The sequence below is a fragment of the Lampetra planeri genome, chromosome 3 (genome assembly GCF_965212315.1).
Source record: "Lampetra planeri chromosome 3, kcLamPlan1.2.h2, whole genome shotgun sequence".
Lineage (NCBI taxonomy): Eukaryota > Metazoa > Chordata > Hyperoartia > Petromyzontiformes > Petromyzontidae > Lampetra > Lampetra planeri.
The window spans coordinates 14,810,446-14,836,475 of NC_136109.1; the positions used below are offsets into that span (position 1 = coordinate 14,810,446).

A 26,030-nucleotide genomic window follows, 5' to 3' on the forward strand; every position below is an offset into this window, starting at 1 on the left:
GAGCATTACTATAATGAGAATTCATAATGAAGCATTGAAATCTGTTTCATTTGGAAATTATACCTCCCACGTAAATCCAAGCCACAATGCTTATGCGATGCTTTACCAGGCAAAATTGGAGACAAATTGCGGCGAGTTTGCTTGATTTTCTTTTTCATTTTTTAACATGCATTAGGAAAATTGGTCCATTCAGAAAAATATTTAGACATTTATTTATTTCATTTCACGAATATTAACACCTTCAGTGGACGCCATAATGAATGCAGATATCGCAGTAACTCGCTCTAAATGGATCGGCTAGGGTTTGATAGTGATTGTGTTTTCTGTTGACATTCACACGTAATAATCACAACATATTGCTCACCTGGTCCACAACACCACGAGCTCCCCTGTAGAGCTCACTGTGCTGTTCTTGGCACACACCACATGGAGACGCTCCAAAGGCTCAGCCTGATGCTTGCTGTTACCGCTTTGTACAGTGCCACTGCCATGTTCCTTGGCCTTGACTGATCTGACAAGTGACGAAGCGATGTCTGTGGCACATTCTGTGGTTGTTTCTCCCCGGGAGCTGCTTTGCTTCGGTTGACTGCACGACTCAAACTGGGTTCTACTTGCCTTTTCATCGGCAGAATGTGCGCCCAATGAAACTCTCAGCGATTTTTCATCAGATGGAGTCCTCTCAGATTTATGCAGACATGTAGGGGTGGATTTATGGTCTCTCGTGGGACTATCAACAGTTGGTCCAGTCTGTACAATACTTTCTAAAACAGGACTGTCAAAATTAGCCTGTACAACGTCTGTGTTATTGTGAGTCTGTAAAATTACAGAATCTTTTCCATCACCGTCTATGTTGTTATGAAACCCCTCAGATTTTTTCAAGGCAGAGAGGCTTTCTGTAACTTGAGTAGGAGGGTCTTGTTCAGTCAGCTGAGATAAATGCTCAATTTCTTTACGTTTTCCAATTTTTATATCTCCGGAAATCTAAAACATACAAAAACATACTTAATTTAAAAACAGTTTTTCATAACGTTTCTACAGAACATTGTATTTACTTCAGCCCACTGGATTTAGTTTACAAAACAATAATTGTACGTATTTTTATTGAGTCAACAAATGTGTACGTGACACCAACACATACTGCTTAACATTACAGGGTCTTTAGTCCACTTTATTGAAGACTGGCGGGAAGTACCCGGCGTTTCCCGGGGGAAAAATATATTTCAAAACTTCTCGTAAAAACATAACATATACATACACAAATACTAAGCTATTGTGAAAGCCCGGCGTGCCGTTTGTCTGTCCATTTGTCCATCAACAAAATTATAAGAGGCTTGCAGAAGTCCAAAAAGTTATATAAAGTGGGGGGTAAATACTTGATCTAAAAGGTTTCCGAAAATTGTCGACATCCCCTCGCTCAAAAAATATTTGTATCCCCGCGTAGGCATATATACCTACACACCCTACATAAAATAAAGTGAGTAGTATCTAGCAACTCTGCAGTAGTTACTGACTCTATAGTAGTATCTGGCTCTACAGTAGTATCTACTGACTCTGATGTTGTAGCTACTGACTGTAGTAGTATATACTGACCCTACAGTAGTATCTACCAACTCTATAGTAGTAACTACTAATGCTACAGTAGTATCTGCTGACTCTGCAACAGTATATACTGACTGTAGTGGAATCTACTGACTGTAGTATTATCTATTTACTCTAGTAGTTTCTACCGACTCTACGGTAGTATCTACCGATTCTATAGTAGTATCTACCGATTCTATAGAAGTATCTGCAGACTCTGTAGTCGTATCTACTGAGTCTACAGCAGTACATACTGACTGTAGTGGAAACTACTGACTCTAGTAGCATCTACCGACTCTACGGTAGTGTCTACCGACTCTATAGTAGTAATTACTGACGATAGTAGTATCCACTAACTATAATAATATCTACTGACTCTATAGTAGTATCTACTGACCACAGTAGTATCTACTGACTGTATTGTAGTATTCACTGGCTGCAGCAGTATTTACTGACCGTATAGTAGTAACTATAATCTTTATAGTAGTATCTGCTGACTATAGCAGTATCTACCGACTCTGTAGTCGTATCTACTGACTCTACAGCAGTATATACTGACTGTAGTAGTATCTACTGACTGTATAGTAGTATCAACTGGCTATAGTCGTAACTATTAACTTTATAGTATTATCTGCAGACTCTATAGCAGTATCTGCTGATTATAGCAGTATCTACCGATTATAGTCGTAACTACTGACTCTACAGTAGTATCTACTTAATCTATAGTAGTATCTATTTACTATATAGTAGTATCTACTGACTACAGTCGTAACTACATACTCTACAGTAGTATCTACTGATTCATAATAAAGGTTTTTGGGTTAGAGCGTGTGGTATCTGGGTATTTTTCCTTAAACGTGAACCCCAGTTTGTGAGTTAAATCCGTTGCAAGTTGCGTACACAGACAAACGGGACAGACAGACAGACACACAGACAGACAAAAATGACTTATATAGGCAAGATGATGCAAAGTTCAATAGTTGTTCAATGAAGTCACTTCCATGAAATAAGTTAGAAAATAAACAGTGATATATTTACCATGAAAAAATATAAGATTAGGTAGTCATTTTATATCCTCAAGAATAGTCATATATTCATATTAAATTATGATGAGTTTGTCACCAACGTACCCTTGAATGTTTTGTTGTTGGAAAAAGCTAAAACCAAACAATAAAAGCGAGCAAACACGAGATCAAACATTGAATAAATGTAAAGAGGCCACGCATGATAATGAGTTCCATAAATGTACCTTGTTTACACAAAGCAGACATCTTTTCTTGCATTTCTTAGGTTTCAACTCGGTGTTAGTTACTTCATGACACCTACAGGTACAGGGCTTTGCCCCTGCAGTGGAAATGTCATCCTGTTTAAAAAGTCAATGAAAATAATCATTCATAAAGAGTATATCACATTGCATGGATAGTCCGTTCTGCTATAACGAGTGTTTTCATAACACGAATCTGATATAACGCGATGAATGTATCAGGGAACACATTTTTTATGACGCGGATGCAAATTGGATATTACGCGACTGAATGAACAGAACTACGTCGCACGAGTAGGAATAATCCATTGTGCGGCTGCATCGGCGTAGCATCACACAAGGCGAGATGCTGCTTTATGCTTATAGATGCTACTCACGTGCCTCAGTCTTTGTTCAGCCTGCATACGCATCTCACGCGTTATCGTGGACTGTACTTTACCAAATATTATTTGAAAAATGTCATGTTGGTGTTTTCAAAACCTACTACTCCCTAACCCATTAATTTCCCATAGCATCGTTGGTTATTATAACGCGATTTTTCCATAACGCGGTATTCTTCGTGAACGAAACTACTGCCTGATCTAAGAACAGACTGTACAAAGGATAGCAGGTGCCCAAATTAGACAACACACCTTTTCACTGCTCGATGGACCGTCCTTGTTCTTAGACTTCTCTTTATTGTATTTCTTCAACTTTGGCAAAACAACTTCTTCAAATCCATCAAACTGAAAAAGGTCAGGTCAATTTTATCATTAGCTCTTTTAAAAAACATCAGAATTCTTAACAAGTCACGTGGAAACTTTCGAATGAATTGTTTTAAAACAAACTAACCTTTTTAGTACTATGGTATATTTAAAACTGATACACAATACATTATACATTTTTAGTTCAATCATATCATGTGCTTGCTGTGTTAAATTTACAAGTGTCTAAATTCAATGTTATATTGTCCAACTCCAGTAACACATTACGATAATTCCAAAGGATATGTGAAAACTTTGCGCATTTTAATTTTAGGTAATAATTTATTGAAAAAGAAAATCAATGACAATTACCAAAAGCAACTCATTCAAAGAGCAGCTCAAATTGATTTCCATTGCTGCCAATTACATTAGAAGATGCACCTTTTCCTTATTTTGCCCCTAGTAACAACACTAAGCACCACTCATGCCTGGATGTGTGGGATTGGAAATGTGCAAGACTTCAAATAATTATGATTTGGGAATAATGGACACATGACTCATTCGTAAAATTGTATACGTGTGTGGGCAGGCTGCAGGCCATTCAATGTCAAATCACCTATGTCCTACCACCTGAGCATTACATACTGTTAAAAAAAGGAAAAACCACGTGCACTTTAGACAGTCCAACTTGACATTCTTCACCTTAATTTCTGCAAATTTTCACGAGGATGGGGAATAAGTCCATCATCATTGTATAAGACAAAGGATTCACCCTTTTTATAGTCGGCAGCCTCAAACATACACTATATGCTGATATCTGCAGGACTGCGTAACTGTGCTGCAGAGAATCATGCGTGACATTGCACACTATTTAAAATCAGATTACATTTATCAAATGTGGAATTAAACAATGCTATCTGCAGGACAGATTTTAAGTGAGAAAACACAAACTACACATCAGGCAAAGAAACACCTTGAATGCATTCTAAAGCGCATGGAGCTATGACAGACACAGCACACGTTATTATATGGAAGATAATTGAGACCAGAGGATGTTTTTTTTATCATTCACTTCATCTCTGTGGGATTATGCAGAAAAGGCACGGTGAATGAGCCCCCTTCCCAGGGTGGCACAAACTGAACATAATCAGTGACAATAATGTGCCCTATTGGGCACAATGCATCATGCTCCTATCCAGGAAAGACACACAATTGCTTGTAAGAGGGCTGATTTATTTAATAAATTATTACTGCTGGTTTATATTCTAAAAAGAGCAGCCTGAGAGTATTGGAAGTTTCAGGGAGTGCAATTTAAATGCATTCGGCAGGAATGTAAAAGCTTATGGATTAAAATATATTTTTACTCTCAACATAAGAGCTGGGTGACTCATCCACGGAATCGCTATTCGATTAATGCAATTCCACCCCGGATGAATTTTACAGGAATCACAATTCTTCGATGGGAAATTCACCTTGAAAATCTCTATTCACTCGAATTAGATTCTAACAGAGAGGCTGTGCAATATAATGGAATTCTATTGATATGCTATTGCAATCTAGCTAGTTAGCTTACGTAAACATCACTGTTCATAGCTGGCCAGAATAGAAAGTCTGGTTTATTCCATGTGGCTAGTAAATGCATTGTCCATGTAGCCCAGACTTCCTCGTCTTGGCCGGCTTGGAGATGGTCCTTACCCAAGCCCATGTTTGATCAGAATGCACAGAGCAGTTAAGTGCATAGCCAAAGATATATATATACACACACACATATTTAACTGCTCCATGTAAATGCTACGCTATAAACTTAGGGGTTCATAACGAGCCAGCCGGTATCTACCAGAATCAATATTCAAATGTATTACCTAGGCATCGTCACACATTTTTTTAATGACAATTCCAATAGGCCGGCTAGGCCCCAAGGAGCCTGCCCCCCCCCTTCTTGCTTGAATACCACACCAGGCTCTACATAGCCTGACCTTCATGATTCCATGACCCCTATCACGATTCCACAGTTTTGTCAATCCCACCAGGAAGAGAATACACGATATAAATTACAATTCCAGACGGGGCCGTACTCAAGATACATTTATAAAATTGTTTACAATTTAAGCAAACTATATGCTATGTACCTTTAAAATACTAGAATGCACACACCATCACATTACAAAACAAGTCAGACAGACAATACCGCTGATAGGTTACAAAAATTAAATGAAAATCATTGATCCTTGAATATATCCTTCACCCAATATTATAACAATTCATCAAATTCCTGGGGAGTGGGGGTGGGATGGATCGTTATTAATACACATCTAGATTTATGCACCAAAATCAAACAATGCATGTGAAGACAAGATTCAATTCATTTGTCATGTTTTTATCAAAAATTGATAACATATATTGTTAAATTATGACATTCTGCCACAACAAGTCATCTATGAGGTCAAGCAATGTATTGACAATACCTTATACTCTTTTTCATCTGTCCAATTTACTTCCTCAAAGTCATCCATTCTGCTTGTTGGTGGCCTCAAGTGATCAAAAAACATGGAAAACACATCCTGCAGGTAATTGTGGCCTTTCATTAGGTGCCACATATGTGTTTTCAGCTGAAATGAAATGCAATCAAAAACATGTGAGAACATGAACCATATACCACCGCACAAGTGAGGCGTTAAACATTGTGACGAAATATAAGCTAGTTATAATCATAAAAATAACAACTGCCCTTTGTCAGTCCACTGCCATCCATGTCGTGATCAGAGGCCTTTGGATGGGAAAGGTGCCCGTTTAAAATGACTGACAACCATTAGACTGGACCACCCAAAGGTTGGCGATCCAATGGAAAGAACAAATGGTGGGTTATTGAGAAAATAAGTTCCGTTTTGCCAGCAATATTTGCAAAATCGTGCAGAAGAAAGCTTCAGCAAGCTTGACTTACAGGTTTTGTGACTGCAGGAACTCATATTCTTGGGTCTTTCGGTAAAGTCACGTATTTTCTTTGAACCTATCTACGTGACTTTACCAAAATACCCAAGAATACTTCAGCAAGCTGTGCTGACAATTGTATTATTTATTGGTGTTTTTAAGTATCAATAACCATCGTGCCTAACCTTTGTAGACAAGAAAACAGCATTCAGGAGAAATATTTGCAGTCATCTAAAGCTCTAAAAAACCAAAGCCAAAATAAAAATATATATATTTTGAAAACATTAATATAAAAAGCCACGCAGAAAGTAAAATAAAATAAAAACAAAAATCACGACGTTTCGGAGGCAACACAAGTCTCCGTCATCAGGTGGGACCGTCACAGCCAGATTAGCTGTATCCTTGATACATCCTTGATACAGCTAATCTGGCTGTGACGGTCCCACCTGATGACGGAGACTTGTGTTGCCTCCGAAACGTCGTGATTTTTGTTTTTATTTTATTTTACTTTCTGCGTGGCTTTACCGAAAGAACCTAAGAAGATGATTCCTTGCAGTCACGAAAGCTTCAAATCTAGAATTAATATAAAAACATCAACAAACAACGAACATCCCCACTAACATTACATACAACTATTACATAATACTTAAATATGTGAGTCACACAACGTGGCATTTGAAGATATTTCCTGAAAAATTTACTGAACACACAAAGGCATAAATATGAATAAAGAATACATTCACCATCTAAGATTAGCCTGTCATAGTCATTATAATGTCTGGTGAAAATCAACTGCAGGAAATGTTAGAACTTAAGAAAAAAGGTTGCAACCGTCAAGCTCGAGATGAATGAGCAAAAAAAGGGTCATGTAAATCTATTTTGCTAAAATATTGACATAAGTGTGGGAAGGACATAACTGGAATAACAAAGCATAAGATGTGTACCTAGGTACAAATATTTAAGTGGAACACAATGAAACATGGAATTTGAAAAAATAATAAAGCGTTTTTGGGAAGCTTAACTGGATATTGAAAAAATAACGATACAATAAATATGGGAAGGGATCATAAATATAGATACTGAAAAATAAATGGAACTAAAGCTGAAAAGAGGCTCAAGTAAAGCATTGAGAGATGCATGTTTGAAATGGCATTAATCGATAGAAAGAGGTACAAGTGAATTAGAGAATATATGGAGGTTAATGACATAATTAAAACCATTGAAAACATTAAGTGTGCTGGGCAAGACGTGGGGCTGGAGGGTATGGATGGCCAATGGATCCATGGAATGGAATGAGAATAGTAAGTTGAGAATATGTTCACTGAGAAAATGGATCAATGAAATCAGCTCATGTGCAGGTGCAAGGTAGATAACTACATTGTAGAATCACGAGAAATAATGGCGGCTCGGGGAGGCCCTCCTCCAGCAGCAGTTTGACCAGGACTGCTGCTTATGTTAAATGATAATGAATTTGCTCCTGTTGCAATTACTGATGATTCACCAACCCACAACAATCCATAATCTGCAGCAATCGACCAACCATTACCTTCAAAGCACACACCACACCAGACACCCATTCAAGGTTTAGTAGTTACCATGGGAGAACATTCAGAACAGGCACCACAGGTCACTGGGTTTGTAGTGCCGTGAGCGAACCACTGTGCCACTGCTGCCCACATACACATTCATACTAAGGCCCTGAATTGACCAAAGGCTGAAAATCAATTGTTAGGAATATCAAAGCAGACTATCAAAGAAATTTAAAAAAAATCACATGGAAGGATAACATCACAGCTGACTTCCTGGGACATTTATCTCATGGGATGACTTGTCAACACTCAACTTAGTGTGACAAGCAAATCCACCTCGGCAATGTCATTTAGGGCAGGTAGATTAAGCTGAAAAGGGTGCCGAAATAAATAATCACACAGTGCAGACTACCAAAAAACGATGACCTGAACACTGTTTGCCAACATAGCTCTAGGCTACTCTTATATAGAAAATTCTAGATGCACTCATTAAGACTGGGAAGTGTCTTTGTAATAAAAATTAGACCTTCAGCTTTCCACTTCGAGTGCATCCTCAATCTTCCACCTCTGCTTCACGGTGATGGCAAGTGACTTGGATTAAACTGTACGTCATAATTTTGAAGTGTTATTAAATTGTAAAAAAAAATGTTGTAAACATTTCGTTGTTTGTATATTAAGTGATTCATTAAATGCATGATGCGTTAATAATGTCATTGTTAAAAACTAGAAACCATTTTTTTTTTATTTTACCAGGTAAGGCCCACTGATCTACATAGCTTTTTTCAGAAGTGACCTGGCCACAAATGATAGCTCAACGAAGAGTATTATCACGTGGGAATTTATAGCTGCCAAATACTTTTAAAACATGTTTCTAAACGTGGAGGGAGAAATCGGAGGACCCAGAGAAAAATACACGGCACGACGGGGAGAACATGAAAACTCCAGATAAACAGCAGTCGTCAGGGTCGGGATCGAACCCATGCCTCCTGCATACATTAAAAGATTAAAGCACTTTTTCAATAGCACTGACAAAGACCATGACACATGCTATTTACATATGTATTAGTGAATAAGTGTTTTAGAAATGGAGTGGTGCAATACTTCATGTTAAATCTAAAAACTCAAGAGTATACTTAGTTAACAAAGAAGCGGAAGGTTTCATGTTGGAAAAACGGTTCGCAGTAAAACGTGCCTTATTAATTCTGTACTCAAGGACAAGTTACTTCACCATCATGAGCTGTAGATTGCACTTTCAACATTGCTTCCCATAATAGCAGCTTCGAATACCCCTTTAAGCCACTTATGTTAATGGCCACGATGATGAAAGTGGTATGACACATGTCCATGAATGAATCACTGCACAGTACTTATATTTACCTGCTAAGCTTTGTATGCAAAGATGAATGTGTGGAGATGCAATATTTAAATGTTTCCCCCTGAATCTCTGTTGAGACCATCACTGGGCTGTCTTCATCCCTAAGGTCTTCTTCAACAAATCTGCCAATTGCCTATAGGACCACTCTCTCCCATAATATGAGACGTGCCTGCTTATTCCATGTGCTAAAACTTTGTTAAAAAATATTTCCGCGTTGCTGCTCCACATTTCTGGAATACTCTTGCCGCTCAACTACAGCTTTGCTCCCTCCCTTTACTTCCCCTATTTATTTCCCTACAAGGCTAAAACACAGAGCTAACCTGGACATGCACCTAATTTTTATTTGCAGTTTTTTTATATCGTGTGTTTCTTTTACAACCATTATATTTAATTGTTTGTTTGTAGTGCAAACTTCCTTAAGGACCCGTTCTCTGCAATAGTGAGTTTGTGTTTTTGTTGCTCCCTATGCTCATGTATCACGGATCTCCCTTGTAAAACAACCGAGCAACTGGCTAAATGGAATCATGCATGTAATAAACGTAACAAAACTAAACTAATAATACTGACGAATGTGTTTTTTTTACATTGTTTGTAGTGACCACTAGTGCCATGAGGTAGAACACACTCGACTGAAAAATACATATAATAATCATATTATCCACAATAATACCTACTATAATCACCCAGGAATGTCCTTAATGCTCGTGACGTCACTCCACATCGACCAGCCCCCTCATTAATAATCATGAACAGGTTACGTCCTTGATTTAAAGCTTTCGTGACTGCAGGAATTCATATTTTGGATCTTTTGGTAAAGTCACGCAGATAGGTTCAAAGAAAATAAGAATTTTTTTTACAAAAAACGACGACGTTTTGATCAGAACACAAGCGATTGTCATCAGGAGGCAAGGAAATATGGGGAAAGCTGCTGAGGCAGACTGTTTAAAAGGTTTAAAATGGGTGTAGCCCAAGGGTCATAAACGGAGAATGCGGGGCTAGTGATACTCTTTGATTCTTTCGGTAAAGTCACGTAGGTAGAAAATAAAATAAATTAAATCACAACGTTTCGGGAGCAACACAAGCGTCCGTCATCAGGTGGGACAACCACAGCAAGAAACAATTGCTTAAGTGGGCAAAAGGGCTGCTGCAACAAGAGGCCATATAGGCAAGAGACGAGGGGGGAGGAGCCAGGGAGGAGAGACAGGGAGGGTGGGGGTGTGGGGTAGGGGGAGAGGAGGACACAAGCAAGGGGTGGGAAGGGGAAGTGGCCGAGGTATTGGTCCTACCGTGTTTCAGATCTGCCTTATGTTCACGAACACGGACCGAGACATGTCGCTTAGTTCCCCCAATGTAACTACTGCCGCAGACTCAACTTAGTTTGTAGACGCCGGGGTATTGCATGTCAGGGATCACACCCTCCCTCCCCCCCTCATTAATAATCATGAGCAGGTGACATCACTCCAAATCGAACAGCCCCCCTCATTAATAATCATTATAAGGTGACGTCCTCCAAATGGACATCCCCCCATTCATAATAATTTGCGGCTGACGTCACTCCACATCGGGGGGGGGGGGGGGTGAGGCACCTCCTCCCTCCCTCCTCGGCGTCAACTTACAACCCTCACCACAAAGGCAGAACCCTCACGTCACACGATCTCCGTAACGCTATTGAGACATCAAAGTAAAAAGGACGTCATGATGAACAAGGGATTATAACCTTAAAATGAAATAGGTCTGTGTCACCGCGGCCTTACAAATTGCACACGCATTAATGCAATGAATATCACATCGCGGTCTGCTTTTCACTTGCAAGATTCAGATTTACTGCAATACACCCGTCCTTGGACGGGCAAAAGGCTCGTTACATGCGCCAAATTATATCTTGTTCTATGCATCACATGAGTGAAAAATAACCCCATATTTAAAAATAGGAAAGTAAAATCTCTTGCATTTTGTTTGTATTCATGGACTTAGACAATGATACATGATATTAAGGATGAACGCATCATTATATAAGAACTGATCACAGAGAGCTTTTAATATTGCTTATATTTCAATAAATGTCTAATGGAAGACTGACTTGTTTTACCATTTTTACCATTTAATTACCATTCAATCTCTTTAGAGATTGTAAAATTAAACTCCATACAGATAGCACAGCATGGACAATTGTATGCAATACACCAATTATGCTTATAGAGCAATTGTGCGACATCTAAATCAGTTTACATAGATACATCATGTGTAATGCAGAGCATAAGTGATACATATGTACCTCATTTACTTCTTCTTGGGTAAACTTCACGCAATTTTGTAGAGCCTTGACAATCTTCTGATAATAAGATGGATTTTCACCAAAGCATATCTCCAGTTGCCGCAGAAACGTTCTGCCTTTCTCAAAATCTTGCTGTTCCTCAAACTGATACAACAACAAAAAACAACACTGTAGCTCTAATATTGTAAAAAACACATTTAACATTAAAGAATGTTATAAGTCTAAATCAAAGACTGACGACACCAATGTCTTTAATACTGTCTTGAAATAAAAGTTAGAGTGATGGCCCCTCTTCAGAGAAGATAGAGGGCAGAATGTTTGTCTTGTACGACATTTTCAAATACAACCGAGCCAGGCTGGGGCCATGCTGAGCCAGGCCAACATGGCTCAGGAAGGACCAGGTTATTTTCTATGACAAAATCTGATAAGCCGTGCGACTCGTATCAGATGCAATGAATGAGTCCAGGCGAAGTGTTAACGTGCCATACTATCGTGGATTTAAGTTTTCCTTTCCACAGAATGACAGGGTGATGTTGCATAAAAATACAATATAAAATATGGTATCTACATCCATCTAGTAATGGTACCAGATATGTTTAATGAATGAGATGTGATATTAATTTGCAGCAATAATTTAATAACTTACCAGTCCACACTCCAGTGCTTGATCAGGCAAAAGAAACACAGCAAACTCTTTTAAGAGCTCAGGCCAGTCTTTAAATGCATTGTGTAGCTCTTCATACATGTCCACAACCGACCGATGAGCATGGTTCATCTCAAAGTTATGTAAGATCTTCAAAAACTCTTCATACTTTCCAGGGGTGTTTTGAAGGGTCTCTTTCACTCTATTCAAGTATGCCTGAGCATATATCAAATCCTTTTTATCACGTTGTGGATCCGTTTCCAAAATATCATCGCCTAGTAAAAGCAACATTTTTGAGGTATCCATACTTGCTCTATACCTGGTTCGTTTGGGCTTGACTTTTACTGCAACTTTTTCCTTAGGAGCCACATCCAGCTGTCCCTCAATTTCAACACTGCTGGTGACACTTTCTTCGACAGGAGCTGGTGGACTGCTGGAGCATCCAGGGATGACAGATTTATTTTCCTGCTCATTGTTTGCAGGCTCTGTTGTCTCTTCTTCTTCCTCATCCTGCTCAGAGGTCTCCTCTTGAGATATGAGATCATCTTCAGAATCACCACCTGGATTATTTGCCCTTGTGTCTGAAGCTAACCAAGACAACTTATCAATGGTTTCCTAAGGCAGAAGAGAAGTAGAACAACTTTGTATTTTGACTGTTCATATCAACTGTTATGGGCAAGCGTTGATAATTATTTAATGGAAGTAATATTTGCACACAATTAATGTAACAGTACAGTCTCAAATATTATTATGCTGCTTAAACATAGATAAACCTTTGACAACTAAAATAATACAATTTCTAAACACACTATGTGATATATGTATACGTAGATCCAACATTTCATTGAATAATTGTAAAGCCGGGGAGGGGGGGGGTTACCTGTAGTTCTGGGACAGAGAGTGCAGAATCTCCCGACTCTGATGAAGAATCATCTTCATCTTCCTCCTCCTCCTGTGTGAGCTCTTCTTCTTCTTGCTCATCCACATGTGCTCCTCCTTCACAATCTGATCTCGTTTTGTCGGTTGCATTGACTTTTAGGTCTCCATCATCACCCGCAACGTTGAAGCAGCCCAATAAGTCATTTTCCATAACGGTGACACTTTGCATGGAACTCTGTAACATTTCACCCTGTGAACTTTTGCTGTCTTCAACAGGTTTGTTTTCTTTGGTTGATTGCGGGTCTTCTTCAGTGACAGTGACCTTGGGAGGTGACTGTGGCATCACGGTTTCATTTTCATGCAGTTGTTCGTTCACATCAGGAAGGGCCGTGGGAGGCGATTGCGGAGTGACGCTTTCTTTTTCATTGAGTTGTGTTTTCACAACACCAATCAGTTTCTAAGAAAAGCAAAAATGCATTATTTGTTATTATGTAGTCATTATTATGAGATGTACCAAAAGTATTCATGAAAGTCTCCTTATTTGCAATGCGCTAGCAGTAGACATGTGCCTGACAGAGCCTCACTCAGCCATGATCCTGACACTTCTCTCTGTAATCCCCAGCATACTATTGCACGATGCTAATTCTATATCAGTGTAGTAACGCTTACGACTCGTTGACACCGGAGTTGGAGGCACACTTGTTTATTTGAACACCAACTTTGTGACATACACAATTGAGGGGGTATCGGCCCCCTCACCCGTCTATCTGAGGACACACCTCTAGGCTAACCTTAGCCTGCCTCTGAGTCCTCCACTAATGGGCTAGGGGAGGCTATCTTGGCCCGACACTGGTCAGTCGGGCCCGGTACCCAGAGTCCAGACCAGCACTGGCTCTGGCTCTGGTACCACGCCACTGGCTCGAGCCTGCGCGGTCCTGATAAGGACGGCGTACCAGGGGGAGTCCAGGGCTCTATCTCAGACGTCTTCCTCCTCCTCTTCTTTAGCTAAACATCACTCCCGAGCCCTTCGATACATTCCCCTTTTATACCCAACCCCTCCCTGAGGGGTGGGGCCCCGGGGGATCATAACGACCGAATCGACCCCCCAGGGTGTCTGGCGCGGACGTCGCAGAGGGCACCTGCTCGTGCACACATGTAGCCCCGCCTACTGTGTTTGTTTACCATAGGCTGCCATGCATAACGGGCTCTCTCTCTAACACCCCTACATCACTCCCCCCCGCATAGCATGCAGCCGTCCCGGCTGCCAACATACAAAAATTTGACAATAAAGGTGCCTTCACCCCCTGACCGCGCGTGTGCCTCACTATTTTTGAACAATAACAGGAACCAGAACAAGAACGCAACAGCAAGATGAGAAAACAACCCGTCGCACCCCCCCCGAATAAATACGAATTCCGTAAAAAAACAGCCTATATACAATCAGCAGGGAACCCACCACGCACACACAACACACGGTGAACCCAACATATGTACATCCGAGGAGCGAGGAACACACCACCCACACAACACCCAATAAACACAACAGCTATGTACACATTTCGCCGGCCTCACAACAGTTTGCGCATTTTAGCGCGCGTCCTTGCAGCGGGCCCCTCACACGGGGTAACCGCGCGTGGCGGACCATCAGGTGGCGAATGTCCGTCTTGGGGTGAGCATTCATCCGACTCCGCGTGACCCTCGGTATCCGCAGGCGGGGTGATCGGGCGTGAGCCCGTCACTCCTGATGCTCCTGAAGGTGGCACAGCCGGCAAGGCATTTGGTGAGAGCGACGGAGACGGACCCAGCGAGTCGGCCGACCCCCCACACGTTTGGCCACGCGCGTGTGAAGTGGGATTGTGTACCGCAGCGAAGGGTTTTAACCTAGAGGGGTGCACGAACCATCGCCGCTTCCCCCACTTGATGCGCACGCACTGCGGACGTAACACCTCCACCACTTCCACAGGGCCCCGCCACGGCCGCACCAGTTTAGAGGAGGTTGCCAGTGGCACCTGGGGGCAGTGCAACCATGCCTTGTCCCCCGGCTTCCACTGCAGTATGTGCACTCGACTCAATCTGAGGCGCTCATTCGCCTTCTGACGGAGGTCAGAGTTTTGCATTGCAGCATCCCGTGCCTCGGTCAATTTGTCCAGATTAAATTTAACATGGTCAGCCAGATTAGTTTTTCCCTGCGGCACGGGGATCCACAACTGGGCACGAACAGGCGGGTCTGGTTCTCGGCCGTACATGAGGTAAAATGGAGAAAACCCCGTAGCTGCATGGGGTGCCATCCGGTACGCCGCCAAGACCCCCTGAATTTGTAGGTCCCAATCCGTTTGCGAGTCCGAAACTTGTTGTGATAACATGGACGAGATGGTGCGATGCAAACGTTCGACCATCCCGTCAGTTTGTGGGTGATATGGGGAGGTCCAAATTTTCTTTGTGCCCAGGAGATCGCAGACTTGTCTGAGTAGTTTGCCGGAAAAATTTCTGCCCTGGTCGGTCAGCAACCTCTCCGGAGCACCTTTGTCCAGGACATAACCCTGAACAAAGGCCTCCACGATGGCTGCTGCCGACTGGTTGGCCAGAGGCCAGGCCATAGGCCAGCGTGTAAAATACTCGACACCAGTCAACAAATATCTATTCCCCCTGGGGGTGGCGGGGAATGGTCCCAAAATGTCCAGAGCGACCAGCTCGTTTATCCTGGACACTTTGATCGATTGCAAAGGCGGGTTAGACTCCCGTGCTGGCGGTTTGCGTTGTGCACATCGAGGGCATGATCCCAACAAATCCCCCACATCCCTCGTCATGCCAGGCCAATAAAAATCAAGTTGCAACAAGGCGAGAGTCTTTTGGGTCCCCAGGTGTAGGAGGCGCTCATGAGCGGCCCATACCACCCTACCCCGCAACCCAGTAGGGACCACCAGCCGATGTCGACGTGACTTCCCGTCCCAATGCATCAGCAGACCTTGGCACATTTCCCATGCGTCGGAACCACCTCTTTTTCCCCCCGCCGCACCGCCAACGCGACGTCGCCACCCGAGGAGGGAGACATCCTCCATCTGGAGGCGCCCCCATTCAATGACGGGCAACCCCAACAGGGAATCTTTGCCCTGTTGTTCGATCGAATTAGGAACCACTGCAACGTCGTCGTTGGCGGCCGCCAAGACAGGTACCGATGTGTCCCCTGGAGGCCTGCAACGTCCAGACCCCAGGAGGCATGCACACTCGGAGGCGGTTGGCAAGCGTGACAGAGCATCCGCGTTGGTGTGGCGAACGCCCTTACGGTATGTGGTTTGGAAATCGTAATCCTGGAGGACCTCCAACCATCGGGACAATTGTCCCGATGGCTGTTGAACCCTCAGGGCGTACTGCAGTGCCGCATGATCTGTGCGGACGGTGAAATGCCGACCGTACAGATATGGGCGATACTGTTGGATAAAATGGACAATTGCCAACAGTTCCCTACGGGTGACACAATATCGTTGCTCCGCTGGAGACAACACCCGACTGCCGTACGCAACCACACGTTCCACGCCGTCAACCACCTGGGAGAGCACGCCCCCAATACCTGTGTTGCTCGCATCGGTGTCGAGCAAGAACGGTTTTGAAAAATCAGGGTAAATCAGGGGAGGAGCGTTTACCAAAGCATCCCGAAGGGAGCAAAAAGCAGCTTCCTCCTCCTGACCCCAGCAGAACCGAACCCCTTTAGATGTTAAAGCATGTAGGGGTTTGGCGATAGTCGCAAAATTAGCGACGAAGCGTCTATAATACGACGCAAACCCAATAAAACTCCTAACCTCTCCCACTGAGGTGGGAGTCGGCCAAGAGCTTACACACTGCGTTTTGGCGGGATCGGTAGAAATACCTGAGCGCCCCACGATGTGCCCCAAATAACGCACCGACTCGCGTAACAAATGGCATTTTTGGGGCTTAAATTTCAAATTAGCAGCCCGCATCTTTAGGAAAACCGCCCGCAACCTCTGGAGATGTTCCTCAAAAGTTTTGCCAAAGACAATGACGTCATCCAAATAAATCAGGCACGACTCCCATTGCAATCCAGCCAAAACCAATTCCATCAACCGCTGGAAAGTTGCCGGCGCTGAGTGTAAGCCCATCGGCAACCGGTTGAATTGAAACAGGCCGTGCGGAGTACGGAAAGCAGTTTTAGGCTTTGAATCATCGTCCAGAGGAAGCTGCCAGAATCCCGAAAGTAAGTCCAATGTGGAGAAGAATCGCGCTCCCGCCAAGGCGTCAAGCGATTCGTCCATCCGTGGGAGCGGGTATGCGTCGGCAACCGTAATTTTATTAAGGCGCCGAAAGTCAACGCAAAACCGCAACGAACCGTCCTGCTTCTTAACCAGGACGATCGGCGCTCCCCAAGGGCTGTTGGAGGGAGAAATGATGTCGGAGGCTAGCATGTCATCAACAGCCGATTTGACATGGTCCTTTTCGGCGGGACTCAACCGAAAAGGATTTTGGCGTATTGGCGCGCTGTCACCCGTATCAATGTGGTGACGCAGCAGATGAGTGCAGCCCAAATCGTATTTATCCCGACTGAAAACGTCGGAAAATTCCCTCAGTAGTGTCTTAAGACGTTGGCGCTCTAAATTTGACAGGTCCGTCGATCCCGCGCAAAGCGCCTCGAGCCACCCTTCATCGCTGTCTGAATGTGGTCGCGGTGCAGGGGCAGCGCCGACATGACTCGCGACGGGTTCCTCACAGGGCACCGGCGTTGCGTGAGCAAGCACGGTCCCCTGTGGGACCACCACCGTCTGCGAGCCCACATTGAGGACCGCGATGAAGGGTTCTCCATCCCCTCTCACTATGGTCTGGGCCGGGAGTAAATTAGGTCCACTGACCCCGGCCCTAGACGGTCCCAGCAGAACCCCTTGAGCCCCAATGCCCTTAGCGAAGGGCCGCCGAAGTCTCAAAGGAATTAACATTTGCGCCCCCGGAGGAACGCGCACCGTTCTATCTACGAACGCCGGCACCGTCGCGAACGCCGTCCGGCTCGTAGCGGGGGATGGCAAAAACGCCATGCGTCGGCCCGATGGGAGCTCAATGCATCCCTGGTCGATTAATATCCTAATCGGCATTTTGGCCAGGAAATCCGTCCCCAGCAGGCACGGAACCGCCAGCGAGGAGGAAACAAAAATCGGCCCAGATAATTTAATATCCCCGACACAAATTTGGGCTCGAATTTGTCCGATGATGCCAAGTGAACCCCCGTTAGCAGCAAAGAATGGCACATTAACAGGCATCAAAGGACGGCTCTGGGCAGGGAGAATGTTATAAATCAACTCCGAAATAATGGTCGCCGATGCTCCTGTATCGACCAGGATGCGCACCTCCACCCCATCGATGTGACCCACAACGGCCGACGACCCCGACGACGCGGCTACAACCCGATGGGCCAACACGGACCACTGGCTGGGTTCAATGTGAGTACCCAGAGCGGTGCGTGTTGGTGCCATGGTACGCGATATTGGCCCCCCCTTCGCTGCGGTGTTTGAGTGTGCGACGGGCGTGTGCATGGGCCAAACGTGAGGGGTGCCGCGACTCGCCGGATTATGATGGTGGAGCTTGTGACGAGGGCCAGCGTCCCGTTGAGGCGTCGTCCCGCGCTGCCGAGGAGAGCGGCACCCCGAGGCGACGTGGCCCCGGATGCCGCAGTTGTAGCAGCGTGGAAGCGCTGGTGGCGACGATGGACGTTGTAGATGGCTCGAACCGGCCCGGTCCTCCCGCGCTCCCGCTCCGTGCTGCCGTCGATGGTTGACGGCGCAAACCTCTTCCGCCGGGAGGGTGGCCGCAGCGACGGCGCGCCCGCTCGCCGCCTTGCTGGCCTTCCGTCGTTGAGAGGACAGGTTTGCGTGGAGGAGACGGGCCGCTTGGAGGGAGCACATCTCTGCATCGTCCTGTGCGACAATGACGATGTCTAAGTCGTCCGCCAGCAAAAGTATCTTTTCTGTCACCATGGCGTCGACCCCCTCGTCGTCCATTCGTGGAAAGGCTTCCTTTGCCAGCGCCAGGAGGCTTGTACGGTACGCCAGGGGCGACTCCTTCGTCCCCCGCTGGCGATCGTAAAAGAGTTGACGACAGTCCGATGGTGGCCCATACACAGCGGACAGCACTTGCATCGCCTTCCGCAGCGTGGAACGCCTCTCCTTCGTTGCCGATGTTAGTGTGGCGAGGGCGTCGCTGTCGAGGAGTGCTGGCAGTGCTCGGAGAGCCTCGGCGTCTGTCCACTGTGCCATCTCCTGGTGAGCGAGGAAGCGCCGCTGGAAGCCGCCCCAGTCGCCCTCCTCGCCCACAAATTCTTTGAGCGGCGGCAGTCGCTGATGTAAGGCAGCGGCTGCAGAGGACGATCGCGCTCCCTCGTCTCCCTCACTCGACTCAGCGTCGGCCCGAAGCAGCGATGGCATCGCCGGTCGCACCCGTGGTGACGCGGCAGGCACTGTACTCCCGCCGTTGGACGCGATGCTTAGAGCGGCCACGCCCTCAACAGCAGCTGCGGCGATGGCGGGAGTTTCAAAATGTTGCTCCGTTGAAATGGCGGGAAGGCGCTGTGGTCGTTGGCTGCTGTCGCCTCGTGGCGGTCCCGCAGCCCCCAGCCGCGTGATGTTGTCGAGCATGGCGGCTGCGGCGTACAGCAGCTCGGCCAGCTTCGCGTGCGCCTGCCTCAGCCCCTCCGTCGACGGCTCCCCTTCCTCCAGCTGCTGTGGCGTGGATGCACCCAGCCCCGGCTGCTCGATGGCATCTTCAGCCATCTCGGGCCCTCCAACTGCAGCGGTGTCCTCCGCCCCTGGTACTCCGACTCGAGTCGTCCGGCGTGTATCCATGTTCGTACTTTGTTTCACTTCTGACGCCAGATGTAGTAACGCTTACGACTCGTTGACACCGGAGTTGGAGGCACACTTGTTTATTTGAACACCAACTTTGTGACATACACAATTGAGGGGGTATCGGCCCCCTCACCCGTCTATCTGAGGACACACCTCTAGGCTAACCTTAGCCTGCCTCTGAGTCCTCCACTAATGGGCTAGGGGAGGCTATCTTGGCCCGACACTGGTCAGTCGGGCCCGGTACCCAGAGTCCAGACCAGCACTGGCTCTGGCTCTGGTACCACGCCACTGGCTCGAGCCTGCGCGGTCCTGATAAGGACGGCGTACCAGGGGGAGTCCAGGGCTCTATCTCAGACGTCTTCCTCCTCCTCTTCTTTAGCTAAACATCACTCCCGAGCCCTTCGATACATTCCCCTTTTATACCCAACCCCTCCCTGAGGGGTGGGGCCCCGGGGGATCATAACGACCGAATCGACCCCCCAGGGTGTCTGGCGCGGACGTCGCAGAGGGCACCTGCTCGTGCACACATGTAGCCCCGCCTACTGTGTTTGTTTACCATAGGCTGCCATGCATAACGGGCTCTCTCTCTAACACCCCTACATCAGCAATAGACTAGAACACTATTTTGGTAGATCACAACCCAGAACCCCGCTGGCAGAACTCACAGGCTTGCATTTTCTCTACTTTAGCTCAAGTGGTATTATGATTATGAAAATCAATACTTTGCCAGTTGGACTATTAGTCACAATCATAAAATAGGATGTCTCCCATCACGATACTATGCAACAAAAATACATGCTATATTGTACATGTTGACAAATGCAGATAGCTCAGCACGTCAACATTTTGAGTACTCATTGTGGTAACATCTTAAGATATTGAAAGTCAGATATTTCCTGCACAATATGACCAGCAATCTGGAATGAACTATGTCCCCAATACTGACTCATCCATCCGCCTGAACAATTCCCTCTGCTCTCTACGCATTTATTGGAGCTGCGGGCATTTTTGGTCAGCCACTCATCCACTCATAGGCCTATTAGGAAATGTATATATTGTCTTTCTGGAACCTTAAATCCACTTCCTGACATTGCTTTTACACAGCATGCAGGTGCCCCATATATATACACAACACATCTGCCGGAATAACCTTCTTTCATCACTAGAAATGCAATAACAGCTCTCTGAAAAACAACACGTCCACTTTAACCATCTCACTTACAGCTACTCCTCCATGTTGCCATGGGTGACACTACATGCCATTGGAGTACGACTACCGATCGACTACCAATCTTTTAAAACACTTTCAGTTTGTACTTTGCTTTAAAAAAAAGGAAATTGTGTTTTATGTGAGCAATCGTTTTAATTGAAATATTCGACAATTCTCATGTATAATCATAATTTAGCAAAATGATACCACAATACCCATTGCACCTTGCTAACGCACACAATTTATGTTATGCAGTGTTTAAGATTCTACATCCTTTAAAACTGCATTCGTCAACAGGACCACAACTTTTATCATCATATGCTAGCGATAGTTTTATGAATCAAAAATAAGGTAAATGGTCATGGGAGTTCACAAATATACTACTTTGGCAAATGTAATTGATGGATAACGCAAATTATGTGCCAGTGGTCTCCACTGTGCAGGTATAAAAAGTCGACAGTGCATGAGAGTACAACAAATAGATTGCCAACCGATGTGTACAGATTTGAGAGGTTCTCTCTAAGTATGCTTAAGTTCTCTCCTGCACATCGACTTGTTTTGTCATTGAGGTTCAATGAAGCTTTCATTGGTAATATACATTAATTTTGCCATTAACTCAATATTCCTGTAAAAGGCACTATTATTTATCAAGATGCAGAGGAAACAAATTAAACATGATTGGAATTGCAAGTTAATGTCATTGTTGATTCCGCCAAAAAATAATACCAGCCATACAAAACCACTAATCTTATCTTAAACATGTTGAATGCCATATTGTTGGTTCTTTTGGTAAAGTCACGTAGAAGGGAAATAATAAAATAATTTTTTTCTTTTGGTAAAGTCACGTAGAAGGGAAATAATAAAATAATATATTTTTTTCTCTTAGTAAAATAATATTTTTATTCTTTTATTATTTCCCTTCTACGTGACTTTACTGAAAGAACCAAGAATATGAATCCCTGCAGTCACGAAAGCTTTAAATCAAAATGCTGAATACCAGTTCGCATTTTCTTTCCGAAAGAAGCCACCAGTTATACAGAAAATACATTTTCTTCACATTTGCAGTTACTGATAAACAAAATAGTAAAATGATCATTAAATACATGCGTATATATAGAAGGATGTTTTAATTCCACTTCACATATCACAATATGATAGCCTGGAGTTATTTATGAGTGAATATCACCAGTGCACATGCCGTGGCTACTTATCCTTACCCTGAACCACTGAGGAATGTCTCGAGGATCTCTGTCAATCGGTGCAACTGCTTCTTCAGGAAGCACGTCCACACATGGCTTGGGCATCACAGCTACTACTCCAGTCTTTTTGTATGTCTGCAATGTATAAAAACACATTCATGCGGATTGAGCTGGTAGGAACGTTGTTGGGTTGCTCGGTCAATGGCCAGGGTCAACAGCGGCGTGGTGTATTCCGCAAATATGCCCGACTGTGAGGGTGGGCACAAGCCGGCGTGAGTAGGTTAAACGTTGAGTTTTATAAGGGCACCACGGGGTGACCAGCCCCTCCCCACCGAACCCCACCCCTCCCACCCCCCATCCAGCCCCACCCTCCCCACCCAGCCCCTCCCCACCCAGCCCCTCCCCACCCTCCCCTCTCCACCCAGCCCCAACCCTCCCATTTTTGAATGCACGACGGACGGACACAAAAATCCCGTGGGCTGGTGGAACCAGGTGGTTCCTACCAGTACAACATAAAAACATTCATTGTGCAGGTAACCTGCGACCAGTGTTTAATGATCTTGTGTACCAAGCTGTGGTGACGATAATGTGCATTCATTCATTTAACCAAAGCAAAAAGCAAAGCTGCCATTCACTTCCCTTCTTCTTTCACTTGCCTATATCATGTCAGTGTGTAGAACACAAAATACTAAGTTTTTAAGGATGCACCAAATATATATTCTCAAGGATCCACAAACAATTGGATAATGGCAAAGGAAAAACATTTCATTTGCAACTGTGACCCTATATGGTACAGTAGTGTACAAGAGTGTTTAGGGTCAGTGGCACAATACCGTGGTACTGAATTAAGGTAACATATTTACATTAATACTCAATGTAAAATTTTTAAAAGAAATGTAATTCTTCATTTGTATTTATCATCTGGACATGGCCTGTTCATAATGAACTCCAACAACAGATGAGTTGGATCAGTAAAACAGAAAACTCAACACATTAATTCATAACTAAATCATGTGGGTCAGCAAATGCTCTCATCTGCAACACTATTTTGCCGAGTGATTGACTGCAGCCTGTTTTTTTCCTTCTAGATTTGAAGTTTTCGTGACTGCAAGGATTCATACTCTTTGTTTTTTTTGGGTAAAGTTACGTAGGTAAAAAATTAAAATAAATTAAATCACAAATTTCTTTTTTTTTACCTACATGACTTTACCGAAAAAAAACAAAGAGTATGCAGCCCGTTTGTCTTATCTTCCCCTGTTCACCTTCCATACGATAAAATGAGGGAAACTTTAAGGCTCCTCCCAAGCCAGGACCATCCTGCAGAGATGCAGGGAAGTGCCCCTTGTTTCATGTCATTCAACTTTGCTTGGGAGGAACATGAGACTATATATATTAAGTCAAAACCAATTTAAAATCCAAGCATCCTGAAGGAGCACCAGTAGGATCACCTGAAGCAGCAGCAGCACCACGAGCATGCAGTTACTCAAATTTAATTTGGAGTTATGCATTCAAAATAGACATATCTGCAAAATGTACAACTGAAATAGAATAAGGAAGCTTGTACCATATGAAAAAATCAAGAGTACATTTAAAAAAAATTATTTTGCTGAACAATGTTGCTTAAACTTTTGTTTCCCCACCATTACCTTTACAACATTGTTGCTACTGCGTGTTGACATCAAGTTCTTGATCCTGAAGGAAATCTGTTGCATAGATTTTGGAGGCATTAGGTACTGGCTGATGAGCGTCTTTTGGCAGGGTGTTTTGTCAAAGTGCTTGAGACCCAGCACCAACAGACTAAAGAAAATGTGGGGGAAAAGACAAAAACTAAAATTAAATATCAGTCATTATGAGCTACAATTTACTCAGGGCTTATGGCATTTTAGAATTATGCAGGTCAAAACTGTAACTGTACGTAAACATAGATTGAATTGTACTTTAACATATAGTTAACGTGCTGTCACCTAAATAAAATGACTATTTATAATATAATAATACAATAAAAAATACTACTGGATGACACCTATGCTGCTGACAGAATAAACGTCTTCATGCATTCCTGAAAAACATTAATCCAGTCTTAATTCCATTAAATATCTTAGACGTACACAGATTGAGTGTGAATGGATTCAGTCCGATTAAATACTATTCACTAACCTGCATCTGTTCTTCCTGTAAACCCCCCCCCCCAACCAAGCTCACTTGCTACTCCCTGCCTCCACCCCCAAGCTACGACCAGGCCCCACCCTAACACCCTAAAACCTCTTCTGCATGTTCTCCTGTCACCATAACTACACCACTACTTTTAATAACTCCACACTCTATTTCAACTACTATCATCTTATGTACAATTGTATAAATGTTGTAAAGCACCTTGGAATAGGGTGCTACATAAACCCATATAAGATAAATAAAACCTGATTCTGATACTGATTAGATCTGACTGGCTGAGTGGAGGATATTACCGTACGTACTAGGGCAACATAAAACCATTATGCTGTAATTACTCAGATACCATATGGATAGTTTTTACTTTTATAGTTGTTAAATAATATAAAATGTAAGAATTATCGAACACATGTATTTAATTATATGAAAACACAGTAGTTACCAACCACAGCTGCTGAGATTTGAAAGTTTCTGATTAACATGTTAGTTAACGGAACATTTTTTTACTTTAAAATAAATACAAATATTGAAAAATAAACGTTTTTGTTTATATATGTGGCAGCCTTTATATTCAATCTTATATATTTCGAGAAAATACTAATTAAATCAACTATACTGAACCGAACTGATCAAACTACCATATTCTCAGCATAAGATGAGATTTTCCCCGTGTTTTTTTTCGCAAACGTTGGGTGTCATTCTGAAGATCTGGTTGGTATCACTGGATTTGTATAATTTAATTGACACTGGGTACAAGTGTGTGGTGCAACTTACTTCCTGAAGCGTCTCATAATGCAAAGAATAAGGTAATTGCCACAAGGCATCACAGTTGTGAGGACCTCAAAAGCCTAGGCTATCAGCATAATACCACCAGCTTTATCACTCGAGTTATTCAATAAGTCAGTTCATATTAATTGCCTTGTATAATAAAGTCCAGCCAACTTCACCCCCACGAAAAATAATAGCATTCATGTGCTGGAAGAGCTTGCCTGTGATTGAGCGCTGACGCTACCTTCAGATCCCCCCCCCTGAGCGAGACATGTATATGACGTGTTGCGGCAATTTAACGTTCTTAGGTGGGAGTCTTCAGATGATAAATGCGGACCGAGGCTTTTGACAAGTAACAGAAAGGCTTACTTGTCTTCTGCATTCGTGAAAACAGCCTTCTCTTTGGGTTGTGGAGGATGTAGCATGCAGCAGGGCAGAAGCTCCCGATACATGAACACCTTGCTCTTCATTATAATACAAGCCAGCTTGACAGAACATTCAAGTTTGCCTCCTGTTAAATAACACAGTCGAGGTTGCATAACTTTCATCCAAATACATTTTGTGGAGTTCTGCTCGGATCTACCTTTTAACCAGCAAATATAGATTAGCCTGCTTAACCTTTCATATTCAAGTAGTAAATGATCTGTACTGATGAGAGAAACATGCCAAGTGACTGACATTGAATGTA

The 26,030-nt window shown here is 43.8% G+C and overlaps 1 protein-coding gene across 1 annotated transcript in view; it reads right to left on the reverse strand.

Annotated features, from left to right (window-relative positions):
- The window catches only part of LOC144738517 (GON-4-like protein), a 60,322-nt gene that overhangs the window by 6,857 nt on the left and 27,435 nt on the right, over window positions 1–26,030 (reverse strand). The window contains exons 15-24 of the mRNA XM_078621533.1: window positions 25,712–25,853; window positions 24,052–24,202; window positions 22,424–22,540; window positions 13,156–13,611; window positions 12,279–12,890; window positions 11,633–11,776; window positions 5,991–6,134; window positions 3,475–3,567; window positions 2,828–2,941; window positions 365–981 (exon numbers count right to left, since the gene is read on the reverse strand). Of these exons, the coding sequence (XP_078477659.1) occupies window positions 365–981; window positions 2,828–2,941; window positions 3,475–3,567; window positions 5,991–6,134; window positions 11,633–11,776; window positions 12,279–12,890; window positions 13,156–13,611; window positions 22,424–22,540; window positions 24,052–24,202; window positions 25,712–25,853 (2,590 nt within the window). The remainder of the gene's footprint in view (window positions 1–364; window positions 982–2,827; window positions 2,942–3,474; window positions 3,568–5,990; window positions 6,135–11,632; window positions 11,777–12,278; window positions 12,891–13,155; window positions 13,612–22,423; window positions 22,541–24,051; window positions 24,203–25,711; window positions 25,854–26,030) is intronic.